The sequence below is a fragment of the Eublepharis macularius genome, chromosome 7 (genome assembly GCF_028583425.1).
Source record: "Eublepharis macularius isolate TG4126 chromosome 7, MPM_Emac_v1.0, whole genome shotgun sequence".
In the NCBI taxonomy this organism is placed as follows: domain Eukaryota; kingdom Metazoa; phylum Chordata; class Lepidosauria; order Squamata; family Eublepharidae; genus Eublepharis; species Eublepharis macularius.
In genome coordinates, this window is record NC_072796.1 from 4,744,282 (window position 1) to 4,768,223 (window position 23,942).

Genomic DNA, 23,942 nt, shown 5'->3' on the forward strand with positions numbered 1-23,942 from the left:
AGTATCTTTGCCAACCATCACACAGCACAAATATTTCATGTACTTCTATTGAGGCTTCATAGAGGGGAAGGATGAGCCACCACAGACTGTTCACTGATATACAAGGCAGACTTTTTACTATTTTATGCTTTTAACTTCTCATCCCTGCAATTTGTGTTGGCATCCTAACTATAAATGTTTAGGGTTACCTCTCAGTCAGGAAAAGAACACTGACATTTCTCTTCCATCTCATGGAGAACACTGTTCTGTCCAGCAACTACAACCACCCTGGCTTCTAGCAGAAATTAATTACTTTTTTATGGGGCAAGGGCTGGGCAGTTATGACCAACTCAAACAGGAAGAAACTATGGAAAGAAGCTGCTCCACTTAGTACTGACTCCAGCATGCACATGCCTACAAAACCTGTCATGGCTATGGGATGAAAGAGAGATTTTACTTGGGCTCATTAGCATTAAGTTACGTAAAAGTAAACAACACACTGCATATTGTTTTTAAAACAGTAAAATTATTAAGTGTTTAAGAAACGCATGGTGACCCCTCCAAGACTGAATAAAAGCTTCATTTAGTTCTAAATCAATTGATTTTATAGCTATAACTATAAAACCAGTTAGCATGCATTTTCTTAAGTATATAAAAATTGAAGTTTGATTTACATAAAGCCTTTTTGTTTGGTAATTTAAACCCATTCACCCAGGACATTTGTAATTGTCATAGAAGAATTTTTTTAAAAAATTCAAAGTGCTTTTCAACTCAAACCTTATTACAAACCTTGTTTTTAATTTACCCCCGTCTTCTGGAAAACAATTTATCATTCAAGTCCTCAACTTACGTTACTACATGCACCTATTTTTCAGTCACTGGAGTGGAGAGAAATCATCATAAAACTGTGAAAATGTTTCACTTTTAAACACCCTGCTCTCTATTTGATCATGTAATTGTTATTCTCTTCTTTCAAGACAAGTTTAGGAGATCTTCCTGCCCTATCAACATCAATCATTACTAGAAGTGCAGCATGCAATTTGACAAGTTTAGAATTTACCCTAAGTGGCCATATCAGACCTATAAAACCTATATTGGATCTAATTCCCCTAGAAAACAGGCCAGTCTCCAATTTCCCTCTTTCAAGCAAGAGCTCGAGAGGGAGGAAGATCACCCTTAGACAACTTGATGAAACTGATTACCTAAATCCATTTCAAATAGCTATCAGACCCACTTTTTGGATGGAGACTTTGGTTACCCTGATTGGTAACTGCTGCCAGGAGAGAGACAAATTAATGTGCTGTTGGATCTCTCAGTAAAATCAGATACCAGTGACCACAGCATTCTGCTGAAGCTCCTTGACTAGAATTGGGAAGCGATGCTTCGCAGTAATTCCAGTCCTTATTAGTTGGAAGATACCAGATAATAGCAACAGGAAACTCTTGGTTTTCTTTGTTGAACTTGTCTTATGAAGTTTCTCATCGTTCATTTTCCTCCTTCATGTCATTAAAAGTATCTACATAAAGCTACCAGAAGAGGTCATCTGACCATTCTGAATGCAGATTCAACAGCATGTTGACAACATCTGACCCTATTTTTCCTTTTCAGCTAAGCCAGAGAATGAGTTGAGGTGAGCCTACTCTACCAAAATAAAAGTCCAGTGGCTATTAAATATGTGAGGAGCCAAAAAAAAAGAGAAATAGGAAAAATATATGCATCCCCCCTCCAAAGCCTTTTTCTCCCAAAGAGTAAATTTAAGGAGCAATGAAAAGAAACTGCTCTGAGATGAGAAACTCCTTTTTCAGAAACAAGTAGAATCCTTAAGGCAATGGTCTTCACACTCTAAATGTATAACATGAAAAAGTTTGAGGACTTTCTATTTTTCCAATGGAAAAACTGAGAAATTAGAGGGAACACTAAAAAAAAAACCGCTCATACTCTAGACATATGATGGTTTCAAGATTTTTTGTTTAAATGTAGTAATTTTGGCAACAATTAATGCACTATAAATATATGTTAAATGATAGCGTATTGTTAAAGAGCTCAGCGTCTTCATGAAGTTACATGCTGGCAGTCTTATGTCCTGTGACTATGAGAAAGCTTCTGTCCAATTTAATGTTTTTCTTTATTACAGAATTTTTCTTCTACCTTCAGTTTTATTTTTATTACCTCTCAGATAGCAATAATTAAAGGTATACAGTAACAAAGAATGCAGCAGATTACAACTCTTTCTCAGGTATTGAGTATACTTGCAATTTTTCTAATAGAAAATAGAAGATATTTATAATTTTAAGTTCCATAAATGTGCCAAGTTTATATAAATTTATATGCTAAGTTATAAATGATGCCTTTTGCTGTTCAACTAAATAGGTCTGACAGGAAAATACTTTTTAATAGCTTCTTTTTCATATTCAGGTGATTTTCACTGTAAGCATGTCAAGCAGGACTCTGAAGAGGCAGCACAGAAATATCCTAAATAAAGTACTGCATGTTTGAATCTTTCCCCATATTTCGGGGGGGGGGGGAGGGTTCCTGGAATTTCTGGGAATTTTACATCTTCAGTGGAACATTAAAGACTAACAATATTAATTCTTACAAGCTTTCATGAGTCACATTCACTTCTTCAGACACGTGTGTGTCATGTGCCGTCGAGTCACCTCTGACCTATGGCGATCCTATGAATGAGAGACCTCCAAAATGTCCTGGAGGACGTGGCTTCTTTTATGGAGTCCAGCCATCTCATTTTAAGTCTTCCTCTTTTCCTACTGCCTTCAGCTTTTCCTAGCTGTCTTCTCCTAGCTTGTCTTCTCATGATGCAACCAAAGTACGATACCCTCAATTTTGTCACTAGCTTCTAGGGACAATTCAGGCTTGATTTGATCTAGAACCCACTTATTTGTCTTTTTGGCTGTCCATGGTATCCGCAAAACCCTCCTCCAGCACTACATTTCAAATGAATCAATTTTCTTCCTCTCTTCAGACATACAGAGATCAAACTGGGATTATTAATTAAGGGGCAGAGGAGTAAGGCAGAGGTTCATTGTGTCATGAACCTTTCAAGTTTAAATCTGTGCAAGGGAAAAAAGATGTAGATAGGTAAGTGTAACTTCTCACAACAGAGGCTAGTATTTCCTCATTTTAGAGATAGATGATAATAATAGTAACAGTATAGCTGGGGAGTGATTCTTGCCCTTGGACACCCAGGTACAAAAGATAGCTAAAGGTGACTTCTCCAGTTTCAGCGAGTTCTTCAGCAAGTGTCCTGTTTCTGGAGGGCTGACATGCCCTCTTCCACATGCCACAGGGACATACAGATTGGACTGCTATAATATACTCTTTGAGGGACTGACTTTAAAAACAGGGCAGGAACTGCAACAGACACAGACTGTAGCACCAAAGCTGCCACAATGGAGAATATGCATACCATCTTCATTGACTTCCAATATATTTCTCAGCTCAACTCATTGTGCTGGTCCAGACCAGGGTATCTGAAGGACTTTCATCCGTATTTGTAATCCAAGGTCTGTGTTCATGCTGACAGGTGTGAGATAGGTGAGAAAGCAGAACGGGGCTTTTGCTGTCATTGCACCTAAGCTCTGAAATTCGCTCCTCCAAGAGGTATGCCTTGTTTCCTCATTCTTGGTCTCCATCCATACCTGAAGACTTCAGAGGGCACTTGGGATCAGGAAAATGCATTTTCTGACACTGATGTTTCTGGACAGTGGAAGTGCTTGTTTACTATGTTGTTTAATTTTATCCTTCCCTTCAAGACAGCTAATGTAATTAAAAATATTCTAACCTAAATAAGAGCTTTGCAACATAGACAAAAATGCAAACCCAGGCTGCTTCCCCACAGGGATTTCCCCCTATGTGGTCAATAAGATGTCCTCATTTGTTTGGAAGAGCATTCCCTTGACACCATGCCCAATTCCTGCATGTGTTTCCCATATTTTCCCCCAATGAGGAAAAAGCTTCTTAAACCAGCTAGCTCATTACACTGGTTGCAGGAAGAGTACCCCTGCAGACGTGCTGCCCACAGCTCATCTAGGAAGGAGAGCAGAGCTGAGCACTACATTTCCTCCCATCCCCAGCCCTTTCCACATGCTACAAGGAAAGGCACTTTTGAAATAAGGAAGAAGAAAAAAAAAACAAATTGCAAGGAGGTATCAGTAGGGGGGAAGGGTGTCCTGTTAAAAGAAGGGGAAATTGGGCTCTCTACAAGCTCTCCCTACTGCAGTGCAGTGTTCCATCTCAGATAAAGGAACATTAAAATCTAATGTAAGCCTTAAATCATAGAACAGAAACTGAGAGAAACAGACAAATTCACTGGATGCAAACTGACAGGTGAGAGACATTTACCCTTGAAAGCTAAATGTCTAACAGTCAAAACAAAATGTTACAGCATAGGTTTCCTTAATTCTAGTGCAATTTCCCAGAATTTTTTTTTATGACAATGCCATGAGAGCATAAAAAAATGTTTCCTTTGTTAGATTATATTTTTACACAATCTCATCTGAAGACTACCATATGAACTTGACTTAAAGGACACTTGTTCACAGAAACACCATGCACACTGCTAGAATTTTGCTCCAACCGCTGTATTCCCCTGGTCACGCAGATCTGATGCACTTCAACTGAAAACATACTTTTATTCAACAGGCAGGAACTACTGCAGCAAGAAGTTTAACCGCAGCCACACAACTGCTTGCAATGAAATACAGACAAAACATTATTTAATTTCTAACAAATTCTGGTAGAGTAAAGGTAAAGGTAGTCCCCTGTGCAAGCACCAAGTCATTACTGACCCATGGGGGGACGTCGCACCACGACGTTTTCTTGGCAGACTTTTTATGGGGTGGTTTGCCATTGCCTTCCCCAGTCATCTACACTTTACCCCCAGGAAACTGGGTACTCATTTTACCGACCTCAGAAGGATGGAAGGCTGAGTCAACCTTGAGCCGGGTACCTGAACCCGGCTTCCACCAGGATCGAACTCAGGTCGTGAGCAGAGCTTGGGCTACAGTAGTGCAGCTTACTACTCTGCGCCACGGGGCGCAGTAATATCTGTGAAGCTTCCAAATTATGCTAGAGAAGGAAATTTAAATTCCTTAGAAGAGCTAAGCAAATTAAAAGAAATATAGGTACTAAATCATCACACAAGGCCTATTTTATGTTAATCTGAAAGGAAGGTTAGAATACATTGGTGGACGAATTTTAAGTCTTCTTTTATGTAATTATTTTAATTAGCTTACTGAATTTTGCACCTGATTAGGAAAAGAGTTTGTTGCAGCAAACACAAAAAAGAAGACACCATAAATGGTGTCCCCAAAGTCCTGCCTATCCCCCAGGGCTCTAAACCCATCCTGGTGATTTAAGCCTCATGTAAATTCCACTGTCAGACAGAGCCCCTGGAACTCCACTGGTGAGGAGGGGGTGACCCAGCCACATCTCAAGAAACGGAAAGGAATACTTTCCTGCTCAGACAGGGATTTGGTGGCTGTGAATAACTGCGTAAGCTTAAACAGGTGGGTTTTTTTAATTTTTAGGGTATATTCAGGAATCCTAATCAAATCCAGGATTCTCACACAGACTGGTACTAGCTTCCCATTAATTCTGAATATATTTGGAAATATCGAGGTCTATTATTCCCTATGGGGGAATCTTTCCAGGGGGCTAGCCATTTTTAAGCAAACACCAAAACTGCAGCACAGTGAAGGCTGGCTGTCCTCTCAAGACCCCTCAAGTTTCAAAAAGATTGGATCAACGGGTCCAATTCTAAGGGCCTCTGAACAGCCCCCCCCCCCCCGGCTTGGAAGCCTGGTGCTGGGGAAAATCCAATGCTGTCTCCAGGGCAAAGAAGTCAAGATAAACACAAGAAGAGTAACAAGGTTTCCAAAAATAATTAACAAAACCCAACAGAACCAGAGAATCACAGCAGAATCAACCTGGCAGCAGGAGGAAGGCAAGGCACAATTTTCCTTTGCTTTGCGGGGGTGGGGGTGGGGCTTGAGGAAAGGGGAGGGGCAACTCTGTCCAATAATGACAATTCTCTCATACGTGGTAGATATATTCAAATTTCCAAAAACCTGGATTCAAATACTACATCAGTATTTTTGGACCCAAATATGTAGAATACTGATATTTACTGGATTCCTGATACCTGAATCTGAAAAATGCGCCCCCCCCCAAATTGGTGCATGTGAGCTGCCACTTTTACTATCCCATCTTGCTGCCCCTCCACTATCTTGCTGGATTCTCAGGGAGTGCTTCCCCCAGCCTCAAAATTGGGCAGAAAAGAGGATTGCTCCACCTTGTTTCTCTTTTAGCCTGCTGGAAAGTGGCACACTGCCTGTCAGTCCATGCTAGCCTTCTCTTTCCCAGCCTGACTGAGATGCCTCCCTTTTATTGCACCCCTGGCATACTCCCACCATGAGGGCAGCCAATCCCCCGTAGCTTCTAGCCCCCTCTTACCCTCCAGCCTGGGGAACAAAAAAAGGCAACAGACTGCCGGTCTGTCACTCATGCCTCTCCAACCCCTCCTCGTCCTGCATCCACTGAGGCTTCATCAGGAGGTGCTGGGCTCCACACTCTTCCCACTCTCCTGTGGTGGAGACAGGTGTGGCTGCATTCCAGCCACCACAGGACCAGTGGAGTGCTGGTGCAGTTTCCTGCAGCTGCTGGGCAGAGGCTCAGGCAGCCAGGAGCTGAAGTCTGTCGGCCCGTTTGCCGCCATGTTCCCCAGCTCCTTCTCAGGGGCTGTCACTCCTGCCCAAGTCACTTTTGCCCCTCATCGCCACCTCCTCCTGGGTCCCTTTTTACTGTGGGCAGGTGAGAGGGGTTTAAACAACCAAAAAGGAGAAGCCAGAGTGTGGGGACAGCTATACGTCCACAGGACGGTTGCACCAGAAGTCTCTATCATCTCCTTCCCCCATCCCCTCCTCATTGCCACCACAGTTGGATCCAAAGTACTGTCAACACAGCTCTGCTAACTAAAGGAAGCCTCTCCCCTCCACCCAACAGCCTCTAAGCTCCTAGAGACAAAGGGAGAGTGAATCTCCCCTTCTGCCACCGGCAAAAATGCCCTATACCAACAGAAAACAAGTTTGGATCCACCCCTTAAATGCATCTAATGACTGTGCTCTAGCTAGAGAAGCGAAAGCCTGGGGTGAAGGGCCAGAAAAATTCACCCCCAGACTTTTTTCTAATGAGAAATTGCAGGTAGCACTAAAAAAATTCCCATGGAATATTTTTTTTTTGGAATGAATGAAATGCTTTTTTAAGACAAGGTTTTACTCGTTCAAATGTGCATCTTTTAAAATATGTCTGTTATTTAAATGTGAATAATTTTTTCAACAGTTAATACACAAATAATATGTAAAAAAGTTTCAGGGAGAACAAGCTGAGTATAAATTATGTAAACAACTTCTAAACTAGTATATCTGCTCCAAGGGGGAAACAGTAGAGAAATACAAGTAATTCATTATTTCTGATTAATTTTAACTATTTATTCTAAAACTGAGTGGTGAAGTTGGAGGTGTTGTGCTAAGGGCAAATTTGAAGAATAAGCTTGAAAAACAACAACACCAACCATGGAAAGCAAAGCAACAACTGAAATTAAGACGTTTCCATGCACCATGTTCCCTTCTATTCCCTTTTCTCTTCCCAAATGTTCCAATTTTTGGCTTGCATGCTGTATATTTTCTCCAATTATCTACACCAATTCATGATCTTAATATTACCACCAACTATGAGTCACTTCTACCTAGACATGAAGTTGCATGTCAACCTTCTTATGTTCTATTCATACTACCATTCTAAAAACTTTTATCACGTTTATAAGACAAACTCAAGTTTACCTTTAAGAAACGTGTTTCATGGCAAATTGTCCAGTTTCGGGCAATTTAAAGAACAATATTTATCAGGCCACCTCTCCCCACTAGCAGAAGCACCCTTTCCACTGATGGCAAGGAACCTTGGATACAACACCATCTGTTCCAATTTTTAGCTTCCAGTTCCTGCGTGACCACATAATGTGGTAATATTTCTTCTAAGTAATAGCTCTCCCTTCAAAGAGATCATATAATTAAAAAGAAAAAGACTACCTGCTGCTTCCAGCAAGGCTTCTAGTCTTGCTTGAGTTTCTGGATCCACTGTTCGTAGGTCCGCTCCTTCAGCAGCACTTGACAAAAAAATCTCTGATGTTGTTTTGAGCACTGGGTTATCCAGATCTTCTTGGTCCAAAATAAATGACTCAACCTATACAGAGAAATACAAGTTATTAATTATACAGAGAAATACGTTATTAATTATTTCTGATGAATTTTAACAATTTATTCTAAAACTGTGTGGTGGATTTGGAGGTGTTGTGCTAAGGACTACATATCTGAGAGCTATTTCATGGGTTTAATTTTCAGGATAAATATTAAAGCATGAGACTTCAGATCCAGCTATTAGTTGAATACGATTACAGTCAGATTGAACAACATAAAGCATGCCATTCTACACCAGTATTGCAGACAAAATTCACATCACCTACAACCCTTTGAACTTGCCAATGACTGGCGCTGTTTGGAGATGCAGGTCCCATGAACTCTTCCCACTGGTATCATACGTGCTATCATCATGAGCACAAATGGTCTGGATCCCAACTACATCTCATACTCCAGGCTAAGGAAAACTAATCTGCAGAGAAATCGTGTTTTTTACTTACATCCCAGGGGTGAAAAAACAAACTTTCTTAGAGCTAATGATGCATTTTTAGCAAGGTTATCAGGCACCGAATTAATATTTCCAAGTCCAGAGCATCCATCCAATAATGAGAAATAGATTTTAAACCATAAATATTACATGTTTGAGCAATCTTGGAGATAAGTTGCACAGCTGAAGTTCAACAGACTCTCCAATCTAAATATTAAATATGTCTTGACAGAATGCAAGGTCTATAGCAACTAACACAACGTAATCAAATGTTTCAGAATCAGAAAAGGCCACTTAGGGGTGCTGCCACTTTGAGACAGGACGTATCATAAATGAATTTAGAGAACAGACTGCTTCCACTATCACTTTAGAGAAGAGGCAGATAAGCATGGAGGGAGAAAACAGGTTTTCTTCAGATGTTATCTTTGAACAATGTTCTTAGATGATAACTAGTATTTTGGAGAAGACAGTTTAAAAGTCTTTCTCCCTTGTGGAACAGTTTCCGTCAAAATGATGGCAATGATGGTTTCAGAGACAGCATTACAAGCATTGGAGAGGGGCCGTGGCTCAATGGAATAGCCTTTGCTTTGCATGCAGAAGGTCCCAGAGTCCCAGGTTCAATCCCTGACATCTCCAGTTGAAAGGACCAGACAGTAGATGAGGTGAAAGATCTCAGCCCAATACCCTGGAGAGACGATGCCGGTCTGAGTAGGCAATGCTGACCTTGATGGACTGATAGTCTGATTCAGTATAAAGCAGTTTCATGTAAGTTCATTGGTAAGGGGGCTTCCATCAAGAACTGTGAGGATTTTTAACTGGAGGCAATTGAAAGGTATCTTTTTTTAGAAACTGCAAGAGATTTTTGATGGAGATTTTTTTTTAGAGCCATTTTGGTGCAGTAGTGAAGAGCGGCAGGACTCTAATGTGGAGAACCGGGTTTGATTCCCCACTCCTCCGCTTGAAGCCAGGTAGGTGACCTTGGGTCAGTCACAGCTCTTCGGTGCTCTCAGCCCCACCCACATCACAGGTTGATTGCTGTGAGGATAATAATACACTTTGCAAACCACTCTGAGAGGGCGTTAACTTATCCTGAAGGGCGGTATATAAATCAAATGTTATGTTATTAAACAAACATTAAGTGAACAGAAATCACCAAGGGATAAGGTGCCTACATTTATAGTTTGGGTACATACAGGTTTTTGCTTATAAATTTCCTAGGCAACTGTTTGATCGGCGCCAGGCTGTCTGCAGTGACAAACCAAAAAACAAACCAGCCTAAAGTTCGTGGCGGTTCATCAGAAATAGGCTCTGGCGAACCGCTGATTCGTGAACCATGAACTTCCTGCAGGCTTTCTGCTGACCCGGAAGTGATGATTTACTGACCAGTATGTGACATTTTCACGAACCAAATGAACTGGTTCATGAACCGGAGCAGGTTCATGGAATCCAACGAACCATGAACCGCATGGTCTGGTTGTTTTTCCAGTTCATGCCCATCTCTAATCTCAACTATATTTTGCTAAAATACCAGAATACAGAGTAAAGTGGCTCTGAAATGTTTTCTCCTTAGGACAGTCACCTGTATAGTAGGAAACAATGCCCCCAAAGTACAAGTTATTACTTACAGTTTTCTTCTACTAAACAGTAGAAGAAACAGTAGAAAACAATCCCGGGAATTTATGCATTTGGCTAATGAGGTAGTTTTTAATATAGTTTATGAACTGGGATAGGGAATATTACCCCCCCCCCCCCATGAAACACCACTTCAGAAAAGCCTTTAAAGATGTTCTGGAGACATACAGCCCTATACAACAACTGATGACCATTTCTAATATTTACCTCACATCAAAGGTACGTTCTTGGGATAGAAAATATACCAAAAAATTCAGAATTCTAAAAATTATTGTTTTTAGATGTTCTTAGATGCTTGTCTTTAAAATTCATGGAAGTCTGTGTTAGTTACCTAATATCTAAGGTTCAAAACATTTTTTGTTTTTCAACTGGACTTTGGCTAAGTACAGAAATACATTACAAAGATAAAAGGAAAAGGCAGTCTGCTGTGCAAGCACCCAGTCATTACTGACCCATGGGGGGACTTCGCATCACGACATTTTCTTGGCAGACTTTTTGTTACGGGGTGGTTTGCCATTGCCTTCCCCAGTAATCTACACTTTACCCCCAGGAAACTGGGTACTCATTTTACTGACCTTGGAAGGATGGAAGGCTGAATCAACCTTGAACTGGCTACCTGAACCCGGCTTCCGCCAGGATCGAACTCATGTCGTGAACAGAGCTTGGGCTGCAGTACTGCAGCTTACCACTCTGCGCCACGGGGCTCTTACAAAGGACATGTGTTAAATGTTTTTAAACATTGTTACTTCTCATGCATTATTTCAGTCAGGACTTGACAAATTCCAGGTACTAGGTGATCATGGCACCTAGTATTTTCTGCAATGATCTTATGACAGTGTTTCTTGGAAATCCTCATTAGAAGTATAAAACTTATTTCATGTCAGAAGGTTTTGTTATATGACACAAAAATTCATGTGCATGAAGTTCTTTTAATTGGGATGTTTTATATGTTGACAATGTCTTTACAAGTTGCTCCAATATTCAAGGAAGTTAAGCATTTAAAACAAACAATGAAATTATGAAAAACTGGTAGCCCAACCTATTGTCTCTGTATGCATGTAACTGTTCAAATACCCTTTCCTTCATTTACTACTGAATTCATTTTCTGTTTCATACTTTAAATTTTTATTTTTTTCTTGTCACTCACATGACAAAATTAAAATAACAAATGCTAACACGGCATAGGGTACAAACAGTCTGCAGCTCAAACACATTTGCAATTTTGCTTAAGACCATTACATTTATAATTTCAAATACCATAAATACACCAAGCAGTACAATTTTATATTCTGAGTTATAAATTACGTACTTGTGCTGTTAAAAGCATCTAGAAGACGTTAAAGGATTTAAAAGTTTAAGGGTGTCCCCCCCCTGAAATTTCCTCCCCCTCCCTGAAGGAATGGAGAGAAAACACAAATTTTTCCTGCAGCTTCAAAATGTCTGGAAATTTTACATCTATAGCAAAAACTAGAACCTATGATAATTAAAATACAAAACCCTGCTGGCTGAAAAACGAGTCTGGCTCCTAGGGTCAAAGAAAATATGTCAAGACCTGTTCTCATTAATACTTACAGTGGTCTATATAGGTTGGCCAGTACCATGGAGAGATGTTCATGGCTGAAACAGCTTGGAGTTATCTCTCCTCATGCTCTTGTAGCACTAAAGTGGCGGCTGCTACTAGTAGCAACTGCCACTTTAGTGCTACAATTAGTAGTAAACATTTTACATGTCCAGGGATAGAAGAGTGCAAATACATGGAAAAATGGAGCAGAGAAGTGAGCTTATATAAAGTTGGAGACAGCAAAATAGTAGTCTCTATCCTAAAAAACTATGAGGATAGCCCATTGTCAAGACCAGCATGGTGCTGCAATTTGACTCTGTGCAGGCGTATCACAGGCATCCCCAGAATATATGGAAAGCACACACTGTACTTTCCATATACACCGTGACATGAACTTACTAGTGTGCTAAAAGTGTATATTTCTCATCAGAAGCTTTGGAAATTTAAGCAAGAGCATCTTACGTAATACATTTTACATTATTCATTGTTACTGAGAGAGAGAGACAGCAAAAGGGGGCAAATTCACCATGGACAAGCATTGGGGGTTTATCTGTGCTTCATGTCCCACACTTAGCCCATTTGACATGACTGATTTACAGCACAACCCTGACAACAGGCAGAAATTTTTCCATGGAAAAATATAGCAGTGGAAAAATTTTCACCCCACATAACTGAGTGCTAGTAGCCTGAAGAATCCCCTTTCAACAGAGTAAGTTAACTGTGGGTGGCTTGCCTCCATCCTCACTCCCAGCATGCTTAATTCGGAATGGGCTTAGGAAAAAAAGCTGGGTCGGGAAAGACCAGATTAACTCCCCCCCATGCCCATTTAAGTTCCACCCTCTCTGTACTACAAGTGATGCCAGAGTAAGCAAAAGCAGAACATGGAGACCACCACATTAACAGCGCAATCCTATGGTAAGTTACACCAGTCTAAGCTCACTGAAGTCACTGGCCTTAGACTGGAGTAACTCTCCATAGGATTGCACTGTAAGAGATCCAACCATCCAAATCATAGGCTTATAAGGAACGTAGGTAAGAAAAGGAAATTACAGAACTAAATATACAATTGAAAACATGATACAAACTGGGGGCCACACAGAAGCAATGGGGAAACTGTAACAATTCAGATATTTTCCCCTCAAGGATCCAATAAAATTTCAAGAGCGTGAGCAAGGCAATTTCCCTTCCCCAGCAGATTTCTTCACTTTCAATGGCCAAGCGTTCTCTGCAGCGATTTGGATGGCACAAAATTTTTCCACAGAAAATTTTCTATTTCCAAACAATCACCAGTGATTTCATTGTCAATACAATAGTAGGCAAGCTTGGCAGTTTCAAAATTGTAATTAATATTTTTCAAGTGACTATTGCCAGGAACTGTGTGTGAGAGTATATTTAAAAAGTCATTTACCTAATTGGCTGTGCAGGTTAAATCAAATCTGACAGTATAATTGTTACTTATATGGCTCCTCTTATCTAGTGTAATCACCAGTCTAATACGGAACTCACAAGTAATCGTGGAGAGTGACAATGAAACTGAGGTGACCCAGTGACCTTGGGGGAAAGTTGCACTCCGCTGAGATAGATGTGGGCAATATGTCCGTAAGATATCATGCACAGTTCTTTGGGTGTGATATAATTCTTGGGTAAACAGTTTTCATAGCTGTTTACCCCTTTTAAATCTGAAAATTTGCAGGTACTATTCTGGTAAAAAATCATTTCCACATAAAGCTTTGAGTTTGTTTCAATATGAAATTTAAACCACATTTTTCTAATCAAGTATTTCAGCTCAAGTATTTGCTAGAGTTGGGACATAAGGCGCTTTAAAATTTGGCTTTTGTTTATTAAATATGCATCAAAATAAATTTTAAATTAGATCATGTTCTATTCAGGTCATTGGAAAAAATTGGCTGCCAGAAGTATGTGCTTCCTCGAGTATAGTCAGCCTTTATTGGGGGGGGGGGGGGATTTGGAAGCCACATTTTTCTACCTATCTGGGGAGAGCAAGCACAAAGAAATGATACATGGTCTCCGAGGGCCCTCATTTCATTGTTTTTGTGATTAGTACGAGCCACCCACTTTACTATTAAGCATGTCAGAAAGTTAACGCTCACCATCTGAGCATGATACTTTTTAATACACCTGACTGTGAGATACAATTCTGAAATATGGTATGTGTACCCCAAAAGCACCTAGATTACCAGATGAATCTGAAAAGGGCACTTTTCGAATTTTCTACCTCAACAGATTCAAGCAGTGAGTTTGGGGTTTTACACACTGACAGCTGGAAAATTAACTGAAAACTGGGGCTGCTGTTACCTTACGATCCTTTGACTGGAGGAGTCTACATTTGAAAATACAATCTGTGATAATGTACACACACACAAAAGGGAACTGGATTTCAATGACTCCCCCCCACCACCATTATTGGGTAGATATTGTTGAGTCATTTTCACAACATGAAGCAAGCTAAACATTGATAGTGTCCCAACAATACCTCAATTACTGTTGAAGTCTGCTTTTTTTTTAAAGCCACTCCTATGGAAATCAGGAGATTAACAGGCTCGTTAACAGAAGGCTACATTCTAGCAGAACAGATAAAGAATTTGCCTCCCCCCCCCCCCCCACGTAATCACTCTTCACTTGAAACAGCCTCAGAATGGAGGGGTGGGGAAAGCTGAAACAGGCAGCAGGATTAGAATAAGCCACATGTGTGGAACTGTTTCACATGCTTTGAGGAGCCAGTACATAGCATCCTAAGTAAGGCCTGCTGGATCAGACTGCTGGTCCATTAATACAGCATCCTGTCTCACACAGCGGCCAACTAGGTGCCCCAGAGGGCGAAACAAACAGGGCAGCCTCCTGCACTGGCAATCAGAGGTTTGCTGCCTGTGGATGAAGACTCCCTTCAGTCACCATGGCTAGCAACCATTGATAGACCTCTCCTGCATGAATTGGTGCAAACCCCCTTTTAAAGCTCATAGTGGCATCACTACCTCCACTGGCAGTGAACTTGTTTAATTGCTCACTGAGTAAATAAGTATTTCCTTTTGTCTGTCCTGATCCTATTTTGCAACAACTTCACTGGGTGCCCCTGAGGTGTTATGGGATAATAAGAAAAAGTAATGCCACTATTACTGGCTTTTTAAAATGTTGTATTTCCTATGCCAAAGACCCCAGGCAACAAAACAAGCAGTGTTTTTTCTTTTGAGATTTTGGAGGAAGAGAAAGATAAAAATGAGACAGCAGATATCAGTGATGCAGATTACAAGACAACCCAATATTTGCTTAAATATATTGTTCTTATACAAATGTGTTTAACCAATAAATGTCATGCAGTAAGAACATTTACTATTTTTTGTTGCTGAATGTATACAATTCATTAGCGACTGCATGATGCAGGCAAATACATATGAACAATGGGTTGGATCCTGCCAATCATTTCCATGCCTCTGGGGGGTGCCAATGCCTCCCTCACTGCTATTCCTGGTGGTCCCCTGTATTATGGGCTGCAGCAGGAGGAGGAGAATTAGAGGATATTTATTAGTGGTGTGGGTTTTCTAGGAAAATTAGAATCCAATTTAAATAAACAATTTAATCATTTAAATGTTAGCAAAAGAAGGCAAATATACCAGTGTACGCCTAGACCACATCCATGCGGCTGGCCCAGGCTTCATATTCTATATTTAGTCCATCAAACATGTTTGATCTGCAGCACAACAGCCCCGATAACTATATAGATTATATTTATATACATGGAGTGAAAGGTTTTCCACAGAAAAATACAGCATTTGAAAATTTTCTGGAAAGTTTTCCACCCCACATCACTGATTTGGCAGGTTTCAAAGCACAGAATATGTTTTTATTTAGTGTCTACCATGACCTTTACCACATGCTTAGTATCAGCGATATTTCTACTTGGCACAATTTTATTCTTTACTTTGCCAAGGTGTACTTTTGATTGCATTTTGGGGGTTATACAAGGCTATTCTTTTATTTTGGGGCAATTCCCCCCCCTTTATTTCAAAAAATGACACCTGGATGAAAATTAGTCACCAGAAATGACCAAAAAATGGTAGTTAATGTACCTTGAAGCCTTCAGTATTATGCCACAAGAGCAGAAGATCTTCAGGATGGTAGAGCCAAATATTTTATACCACATGGCCCTGAACTACTTGGAAAGGCAGGGTATAAATGCTTTAATAAATAGAAATGAATATATAAATGTTTTTGAAAGTCTCAGCCAGATAGCTTAGCATTTTGCTATGCATTTGAACCAGAGAACTTGCATTTCATTCCAATATGGCAAATCCTTACATAAGACTTGAGGAAAGAAAAACAACTACAATATCACTGATAATAGTGGGATAATTAAAGGAATATTCTAAACCAATATAGACAAAAAATGCCAATTGGCTTAACCATGGTTATGCAACCAGGAACTTACTAAGAAATAATGTACTCCCTCCTCACAGTGCATATTCCCTCACCTCTTCTCCTACTAAGTTGGCCCTACTTATAATGCCAAAGGTAAGGCTCAACAGGATTCCCTCTTACTGCAGCTCTGAGGGCAGCTGAGTTTAAGGTTGCTGTTAAGGATACTTAAATGAGGTTAAGGTGGGGGAGGGTTATGTAGAATTTGTGTTCCAGAAGAAAGGAACCTGAGCCAATGGCTTAACCATAGTGAGGCAATCCCCAGTACTATGTGGGCAACGCTATTCTTTTTACCAATCTTCCCAACTGCCTACATTTTACCACAATAAATGCAAAATTATTCAGCTGAAGACTTACTAATGCAGGGGTTTTTTGTAGCTGTTCATCAAGTTATCTATTAGAAGAAAAAACAGCACTTTCTCCAGTATTTACATTCCAGAAGCATCTCTGAAACGGACTGGAGCTAACGATTGTATCCAAAGGTAGACTGGTTCATCAGGATATGTTGTCTCTGATAATGGCAACAGATTAAGAAACATGGACTTCACCAGCAACACCTTCAAAGTACTGGAAATGTATTACTGGGATGAAATATTCAAATCAGCATCAGCTTTAAAGCTCCTAACATAAACTCTGAGGTAATAAAGAAAATTTTGCTGATGCAGTGTAATTACAAAACCACCAAATATGTACAAAATTGGTCCTTATTAGTTTGACACAGTTAAAAGAATTTTTTGTTAACTGAATTTTAAGGATAAATGAAGTCTGTCTGAAGACTGGATAATAGAAGGAAACTTTCTATTGGCAACTAATATTGTTCTCTCTAGCGACTAGGAAGAAAGCACTTTAGTCAAAGCTAGGCTTCACAGCTACTATTATTTAAAAAGGTGACTACTTTTATAACAGGCTTCAAAGAGATGCTTCAATAAAGGGATAGGAACTGCAGACTATACTACTGTGCGCTGTCTATCACGATAATTTATTATGTCATGTCAAATTGCTTATGTTTCAACATTGTTTCAGCTCTGTATTAGATTTCTGCTGATTTTCAAATCTCTGCAATCTGTACTCTATGGTATTGTTTACTGAATGTCCCAGCTGTTGAGGATATTGCTTTAACTTAATCCGCCTTGAGTCTCAGTGAGAAAGGAAGACTATAAATAATGTAAATCAATAAATGTATTTATATTGGGAAGCTTTTTTTATTTAAACTTCCCATACACACAGACCACCAGGTTGACCGTTCTGTTATACGCATTTGACAGTATATCTTACATACTGTGTATTACTTCAGTGCATTCTCCTCTGTACACAAGTTTGCGTTAAATTTTTAGAAAAATCTCAAGAGTTATTTTAAGATCCACAAATTCATTCCCAGCATAACTGGGGGGAGGAGAAACTTGGAAAACCATCCAAGCAGTGCTGGAATAACAGTCATTCTCCATATGCCCCTCGAGCAGGGGATGACATTTGATGTATGTATGATCATAGGAAGCTGCCCCAGACAGAAACTCTCTAGGATTTCAGGCAGAGGATAGTCTCTCTCAGCACTTGCTACTCATAGACCCTTTAACTGGAGACACATCAGAGCAACAACAAAAAAGGAGAGTGGGGCATCTCAAACATGCAGGTCACATGGACTGAAATAATTCAAGTTGCCTAATCTATGGGATTCTTTAAAATCTGTTGTTCACAGATTACCTATGTATTTTCAATTATACAGACTTATGCTTGGTAAGTCAAAAATGACATCTTGAACTGGATATACAAGCGCTAAGACCAATCATGCTCCTATCATTTACTGCCCCAGGAGTTAAGTTACTACCTTTTACATGTGCATAGCTACCCGAGTATTCAAGGGCCATTCTCATATTCAGTGCACTTCAGTAATCTATCCTTAAAGACATCAAAAAGGCTGCAGCCTTCGTAACAGATGACACCAGACCAAGAACATCCTAATGCTATGAATCTAAGTTGGATGAAACCTGATGGACAGCTACAAAAGAACTATCAACAACAGTCACTGCCTTAGTTGCTGGATCCTGGCAGAACTATAGAATATAACTCAGGCTTGACCTAAATACACTGAACTTTTGCAAGTATTTCCCAGCTCAAAGAAGTGGACTCTCATCTATTTAAAAATGATTAATCCATTAATGACGGGGTGAAAGCAAACTGCAGTAAAATAACTGAACAACAGAGCCGTGGGAGACTAGAATGCCTTTTAAATTCAACTTGACCTAACTTTTCCATCATAGCTGTTATTGTTACAACCAAAAAGACCATTTCTGAAAGGGCCATGGCAATGCTCATCCACTCCACTGATCACAGTGTTATGTTCGCAACAAGAGGAAAATCTAGGATATGAAGACCTAAAATTCCACAGTCAAGATCTATTTATAGGCAGTACAGCAGTACCCCAAATCATAATTTGGGATAGTTAACAGATATTTATCCTATGATCTACCAGCTCCATTTACAGAGATCCACTTTACCCCAAACCTCAGTGAGAACCACGGATCATCAAACAAGCTACAACTGGAAAAAAATTCAGAGGCAACACCTACCCTGACATGCAGTGGCAGGTTGTGCCCCTCACATTAATCATCTTTCTAAGTACACTTTTACTTTCTCCCAAGTGGATGCCTGATCTTCACCCCTGCTGGAAAAAAGGACAGTGTGGCACTCCCACCCCCAACAGTATACAGCCCAGTTTCCCCTGACAGAGACCCACAGTCCCTACAATATACAACTTCCTTTGGCTCCCCCTCACCATGCTGCAACAGGAGCTTCACTAAGATAAATCTGACTGTAAAGACCTTTCATAGCATCCTCTTTTTCTCCATATGCACACATGCCCCTAAATTAGTTCTTACCTATTCCACATCACTACCACTTTATTATCTGAACTGTTTTTAATTCTACTTTTGCTATCCAATCCAAGTTTCAAGACTAAGGAAAAAATTATTCCATTCTCCCTGAGACAATTTTTCTCCACGTGATTTAATACAGATGACAAAGTATTTTGCAAAGTTTCTTAATTGCCATATGGTCCCAATGCAGGCAATACTTCGGTCTATATGCTGTGAAGAAAAAAAAACATTTCTAAGGAAAGTACTTTCGATCTGTATGAGAAGTAGTTCTTCTACCATATTCTGGAAAAGTTGAATTTACAAAACCTCAGGCCCAGCATGTTTTTCTGGCCTTATCATTACACAGCACCTTTACCTACAGAAATCTTTAGATCAGCATTGAGTAATTTGTTCAACATTAAGCATCAAATGTGTACTAAAATGTAATTAACATTCAAGTCATGTTTTCTTAGTATTTTGATTTAGAGCAGATGCTTAACGTCAGTCAAAAGACTTGGTGCAATTGATGGATCAGTATTTTTATTACCAAGACTGCGGGATCAGCCTGTTTGGAAGGAGATGAACTTAAAGGGCAAGAATGGGGGGGAAACACTTAAAGCAACTTTTCAAAGTCTTATGGAGAACAAGAGTTCCTTGAAATGCTCAATAACAGCAGACAAACATCCCTGGAAGACAGCACGCCCATCATTAGCAATTTCCCCCTGCAAGAGGCTCCCAGCGTACTATGGATGTATTCTAAAACTTATTTTAGCAGCCCAACTATACAGGAGGATGGCAGACCAACCCACTTCCCTACCCCTTGGCTCCTAAGCCAAAAGCTGATACTAAAAAAAAAAAAAAAAAAAAAAAAGCATAACTGGGAGAAAGGCAATTGCGGGGAGTAGAGCGGGTTTCATTTCCCTCACTGTCTCGCTCTTCTAAGAATCGTACACTCACTTTATGTGATGGGTACAGACCCAGAATTAAGTAAACAGATCTGACACTCTCATCTCTATTTTGGATCCCGCAGGGCCACAATGAAGCACAAGATGCCTGGCCATCTTGTTAAGCCATTGATATGTGCCAGAGCAGGCCCCCAGAATCCTCTGCAACACAGCTGTATTCTGTGGCATCTCAGCAGACATGCCAGCATGGAAAGGATTCCCTGAAAGTAGAAGTTTTGAAAGACACCAGGTTAAGAGACAGCTTTGCCTTGCCAGAAAATAAAGATGGCGAACAACAGACCTGACGTCTTGCAGAAGTGTTACAATAAAGGAGGATCAGTTTTAGTTTTGAGGTTTATATTACGTTTTTCTATCATATAACCCACTAGTTAGATTATCCACTCTTCTGAAACTGTGATTGATATTTTCAAAACTTAATTGCCGTAAGTCCCTGGAATAAAATAAATTATAAATATATCTTTTTTTCCCAAACACATCTACATGTGCTTTTCCCTCCCATGAAAACTGGAGTCTCAACATTCTAATAACATCCTATAGGCTAAGTTATGCAGCTTTTTATGCTATTTTAAAACTATCCACATTTAAACTCAACTTATATAAAATAATGTTCTTATTTTTTTAAAAAATAATGGTTGCTAAAATAAACTTCTTCAAAAAATGTCAAGATAACATGTCAACATGCAAAAACACAGTATATATTAAGAGTACATCAATAGTGAGTTTACAGAAAACCTGTTAAGTCAGAATTGCAAATAAGTCCACAATGATATTTTATTTGCCTACCTGCCCACATGATCATAAGTGATTTTTTAAAAAAAATCCTGCACAGTATTTTGCCCACAAAGCTGAAGGAATTTCTTACAGAAGATCAGGAAAAGGTATATTTTAGACACCTACTGTAAACAAATGATGTTGTCAAAGATAAAGAGTTTAGGAATTGAGAAAACATTGAGAATATGAATATATATTACACCCATACCGAAATTAAAGAATTGGGATGCAGTGCCACTGGTACCCATTTAAATTTGAAATCAGAAAGCGACACCTTTGCTGAAACCGACCAGCTGGCAGGTGGCCTCCCCACAGAACTTCTTGGGCATCTTGCAGATGCGTCTCCCACACCGAGCCTTGCCCTCGTTCCGAGCGCCAGCTGACTTGCGCCACCGCGGAAGCGCCGTGCAGGGCCGCCCTCCCCATCCCGACCTCCACCCCGGCCGGCCTGCCTTGCCTTGCCTTGCCTTGCCTGCCTGCCTCCCGCAGCAAAACAAAAGGAAGGCCGCGCGAGAGCTGTCAAAGGGCCTCGAATGGCTCGTCGCCCCCCGCCCGCCCGCCCGCCCGCCCGCCGCGCGTGTCTCTGGCGCTGGGCCGGGGGGTTCATTCAGCGCGGGCGAGGCAGGGCCGGCAGGCGGAGGCGGCGGCAAGGCCCGGCAGGCAGCGAGCGGCGCTTCCGCCATCACCCGGACGGAGCCGGGCGCGGGGGGGGGGGGGGCGCTGCAGGGCCCCGCACTCGGGATGCCTCCGGGCGCTCCCGCGGCCGAGCCGGGCAGGCCCTCCGCGGCCCCGAGGCGGCCGGGCCGGGCTGGGGGGGGGGGGCGCCTGGGTGGGCCTCCGCCCTCCTTTATGTCCCGAGCGGAGGCTCCGAGCCCACGGGCGGGGCCGCTCTCCGGCCGCGGGGGGGGGGGGGGGGAGGGAGGGAGCGCGACGGCGGCCCTCCGCCTCTGCCCGCCCGCCCGCCCGCCTCCCTCGTCGCTGCCGCTCACCTCAGACACCTCGTCCTCGTCGCTGCCGGACCCGCCGCCGCCTCCGCTCCTCAGCACGGCGGCAGCCAGCTTGAAGTCGAGGGCGGCGGCGGCGGCGGCGGCAGCGCCGGCCTCTCCCGAAGTCGTCGCCGGCCCCGCCGGCCCGCAAGGCCCGGCCTCCCCGAAGAGGCGCACGGCCCGCAAGCCCAGCGGGTTAGGCCCGGCCGTGGAGGCCTCGGCGGCGGCCGGGGCAGCGCGGGGCGTCACCAGGTCTATCTCCTCATCGCCGGCGGGGGGTCGGGGCGGCCGCGCCGTCCGTGAGCATCGCGCGCTGATCCGAGCGGAGGCCGCGGGCGGAGGGAGGGAGGGAGGGGGAAGCGCCGTCTCCGTCCCCTCACAGCAGCAGCAGCAGTAGCAGCAGCGCCACTAACTTCTCACACCCTACCTGACCCACGGCCGCGGCGATGCCCTCGCTAACCCGTTCCGCCGCTTCCATTGGCTAAGCCGCTCGGATGGCCGGGCGCGATTGGGCGACGCGCCCGTCAGTCTGGGCTCTCGTCACGCGCTCCTTCACCCTCCCTGCAGCAAGATGCTATGAGAGCACACGCTAAGGCGGTTTAGACTGCCCGCCCACCACCGTAGGGCTTGTACGCTCGCTTCCTGAAACTCCTTCGAGATCATTAGGCAGCTGCTGTGTCAATCAAGCGCGAGTTACAGAGCTGAGGTGCTCGAATGGCCAGAAGAACTGCCCATCAAGACATTCTTGTGTTTCATAGTGCAGAGCACGCGTCAATCGGGATGTGCTCCTCTTGGCGACATGCGATTGGGTGCCACTGCTTTCGTGCCCGCCTTCCTCACTTTCCGAGCAAAGGTCTCGGTCAGCGAGAACAGACTCCCCCGCCTCAGTGCTGGGCGTCTTGATTGGAAGAAAGGTGTGCCTGTTATCAATAAGGCCCACCTCCGAGAGTCCACCTGTCTTTCCACCCCGTCCCAAAGCCTTCCGCAGCAGGCGCGTGATTGGACGGAGCGCGCGTCAGTCACAGGGCGCGGAGGGCTGTTTCCCGAGCAGCCTCCATCCCATAGAAAGCCTCCCGAGTTGCCATTTTGTGGGGCTTTCCTCTCAAACCTTCGGCCTCCCGCCCGGGGTGACTCCGGAAAAATGACGGAGAGGGGCCCGGTGCTGGGCCGGCCCGAGCGCAGAGCCCCCACGGGGGAGGCCGGGAGGCGCCGCGGCGGTGGCGGAGGAGGAGGCGGCCCAGCTTCTGGGCAGAGGCCGCGTCCCCCGCTCCCGCCGCCTGCCTTCCCCTCTAGCCCTTGAGGGCTCTCGCCGGGCGGAGGAAGGTCATTCGCCCAGAGCGGCTGAGCTCCTGTCATCCGCTCCGCTCCTCCGTGGGCTCCTCGGGCAGTAAAGCGACCAGAGACACCTCTGGCCTCTCATGGCCCCAGTGCAGATTTTAAAATCCACACCGCGGGGCCAGGCAAGGCCTCCCACCTGGGATGGGCAAATCTGAAGGAAGGCCCCACGTTTGATCTGTTTTGTCACAGAGATGAAAAACAAAATTCCAAATGGTTAAAGAATAAAGTCTCCCGCTTTTATTGCAAAATAAAAGCCCTAATATGGGTGGCCGGCCCTGACCTGGGTAGCCCAGGTGAGCCTGAGCTGGTCAGAACTCAGAAGCTAAGCAGGGTCAGCCTTGGTTAGTAACTGGCTAGGAGACCTCCAAGGAAGACCAGGATTGCAGAGGCAGGCATTGGCAAACCACCTCTGATAGCCTCTTGCCATAAAAACTCTGCCAGGGGTTGCCATAAGTCAGCAGTGACTTGAGGGCACCACACACACATATTTGGTTGCTGTTCTGCCCCAAGTGGCTCCTGGAGGAGGGGTCAGTGGGGGCAACTGAAGATGAGGTTGAGTCCTGAGGAAAGGAACTTGGAGCTGAGGGGGACAGCACGCCAGGGTCTCCCTGGTCCAGTTCGTAAGAAGTCAGTGTGTTAGACTGAAGAACACAATTTGGGTTTAGTAGCACCTTAAAAGATCAATTAGATTTCCAAGGAATGAGCTTTCAAGAGTCAAATCTCTCTTCGT

At 42.8% G+C, this 23,942-nt stretch overlaps 1 protein-coding gene across 1 annotated transcript in view; it reads right to left on the minus strand.

The window, feature by feature from the left end:
• ANKHD1 (ankyrin repeat and KH domain containing 1) overlaps nt 1-22,268 on the minus strand; it is a 110,620-nt gene extending 88,352 nt beyond the window's left edge. The window contains 3 exon segments of the mRNA XM_054985433.1: nt 8,082-8,235; nt 21,878-22,150; nt 22,152-22,268. Coding sequence (XP_054841408.1) covers nt 8,082-8,235; nt 21,878-22,150; nt 22,152-22,181 — 457 coding nt within the window. The 5' untranslated portion in view covers nt 22,182-22,268.
• Between the last annotated feature and the right edge of the window lie 1,674 nt (nt 22,269-23,942).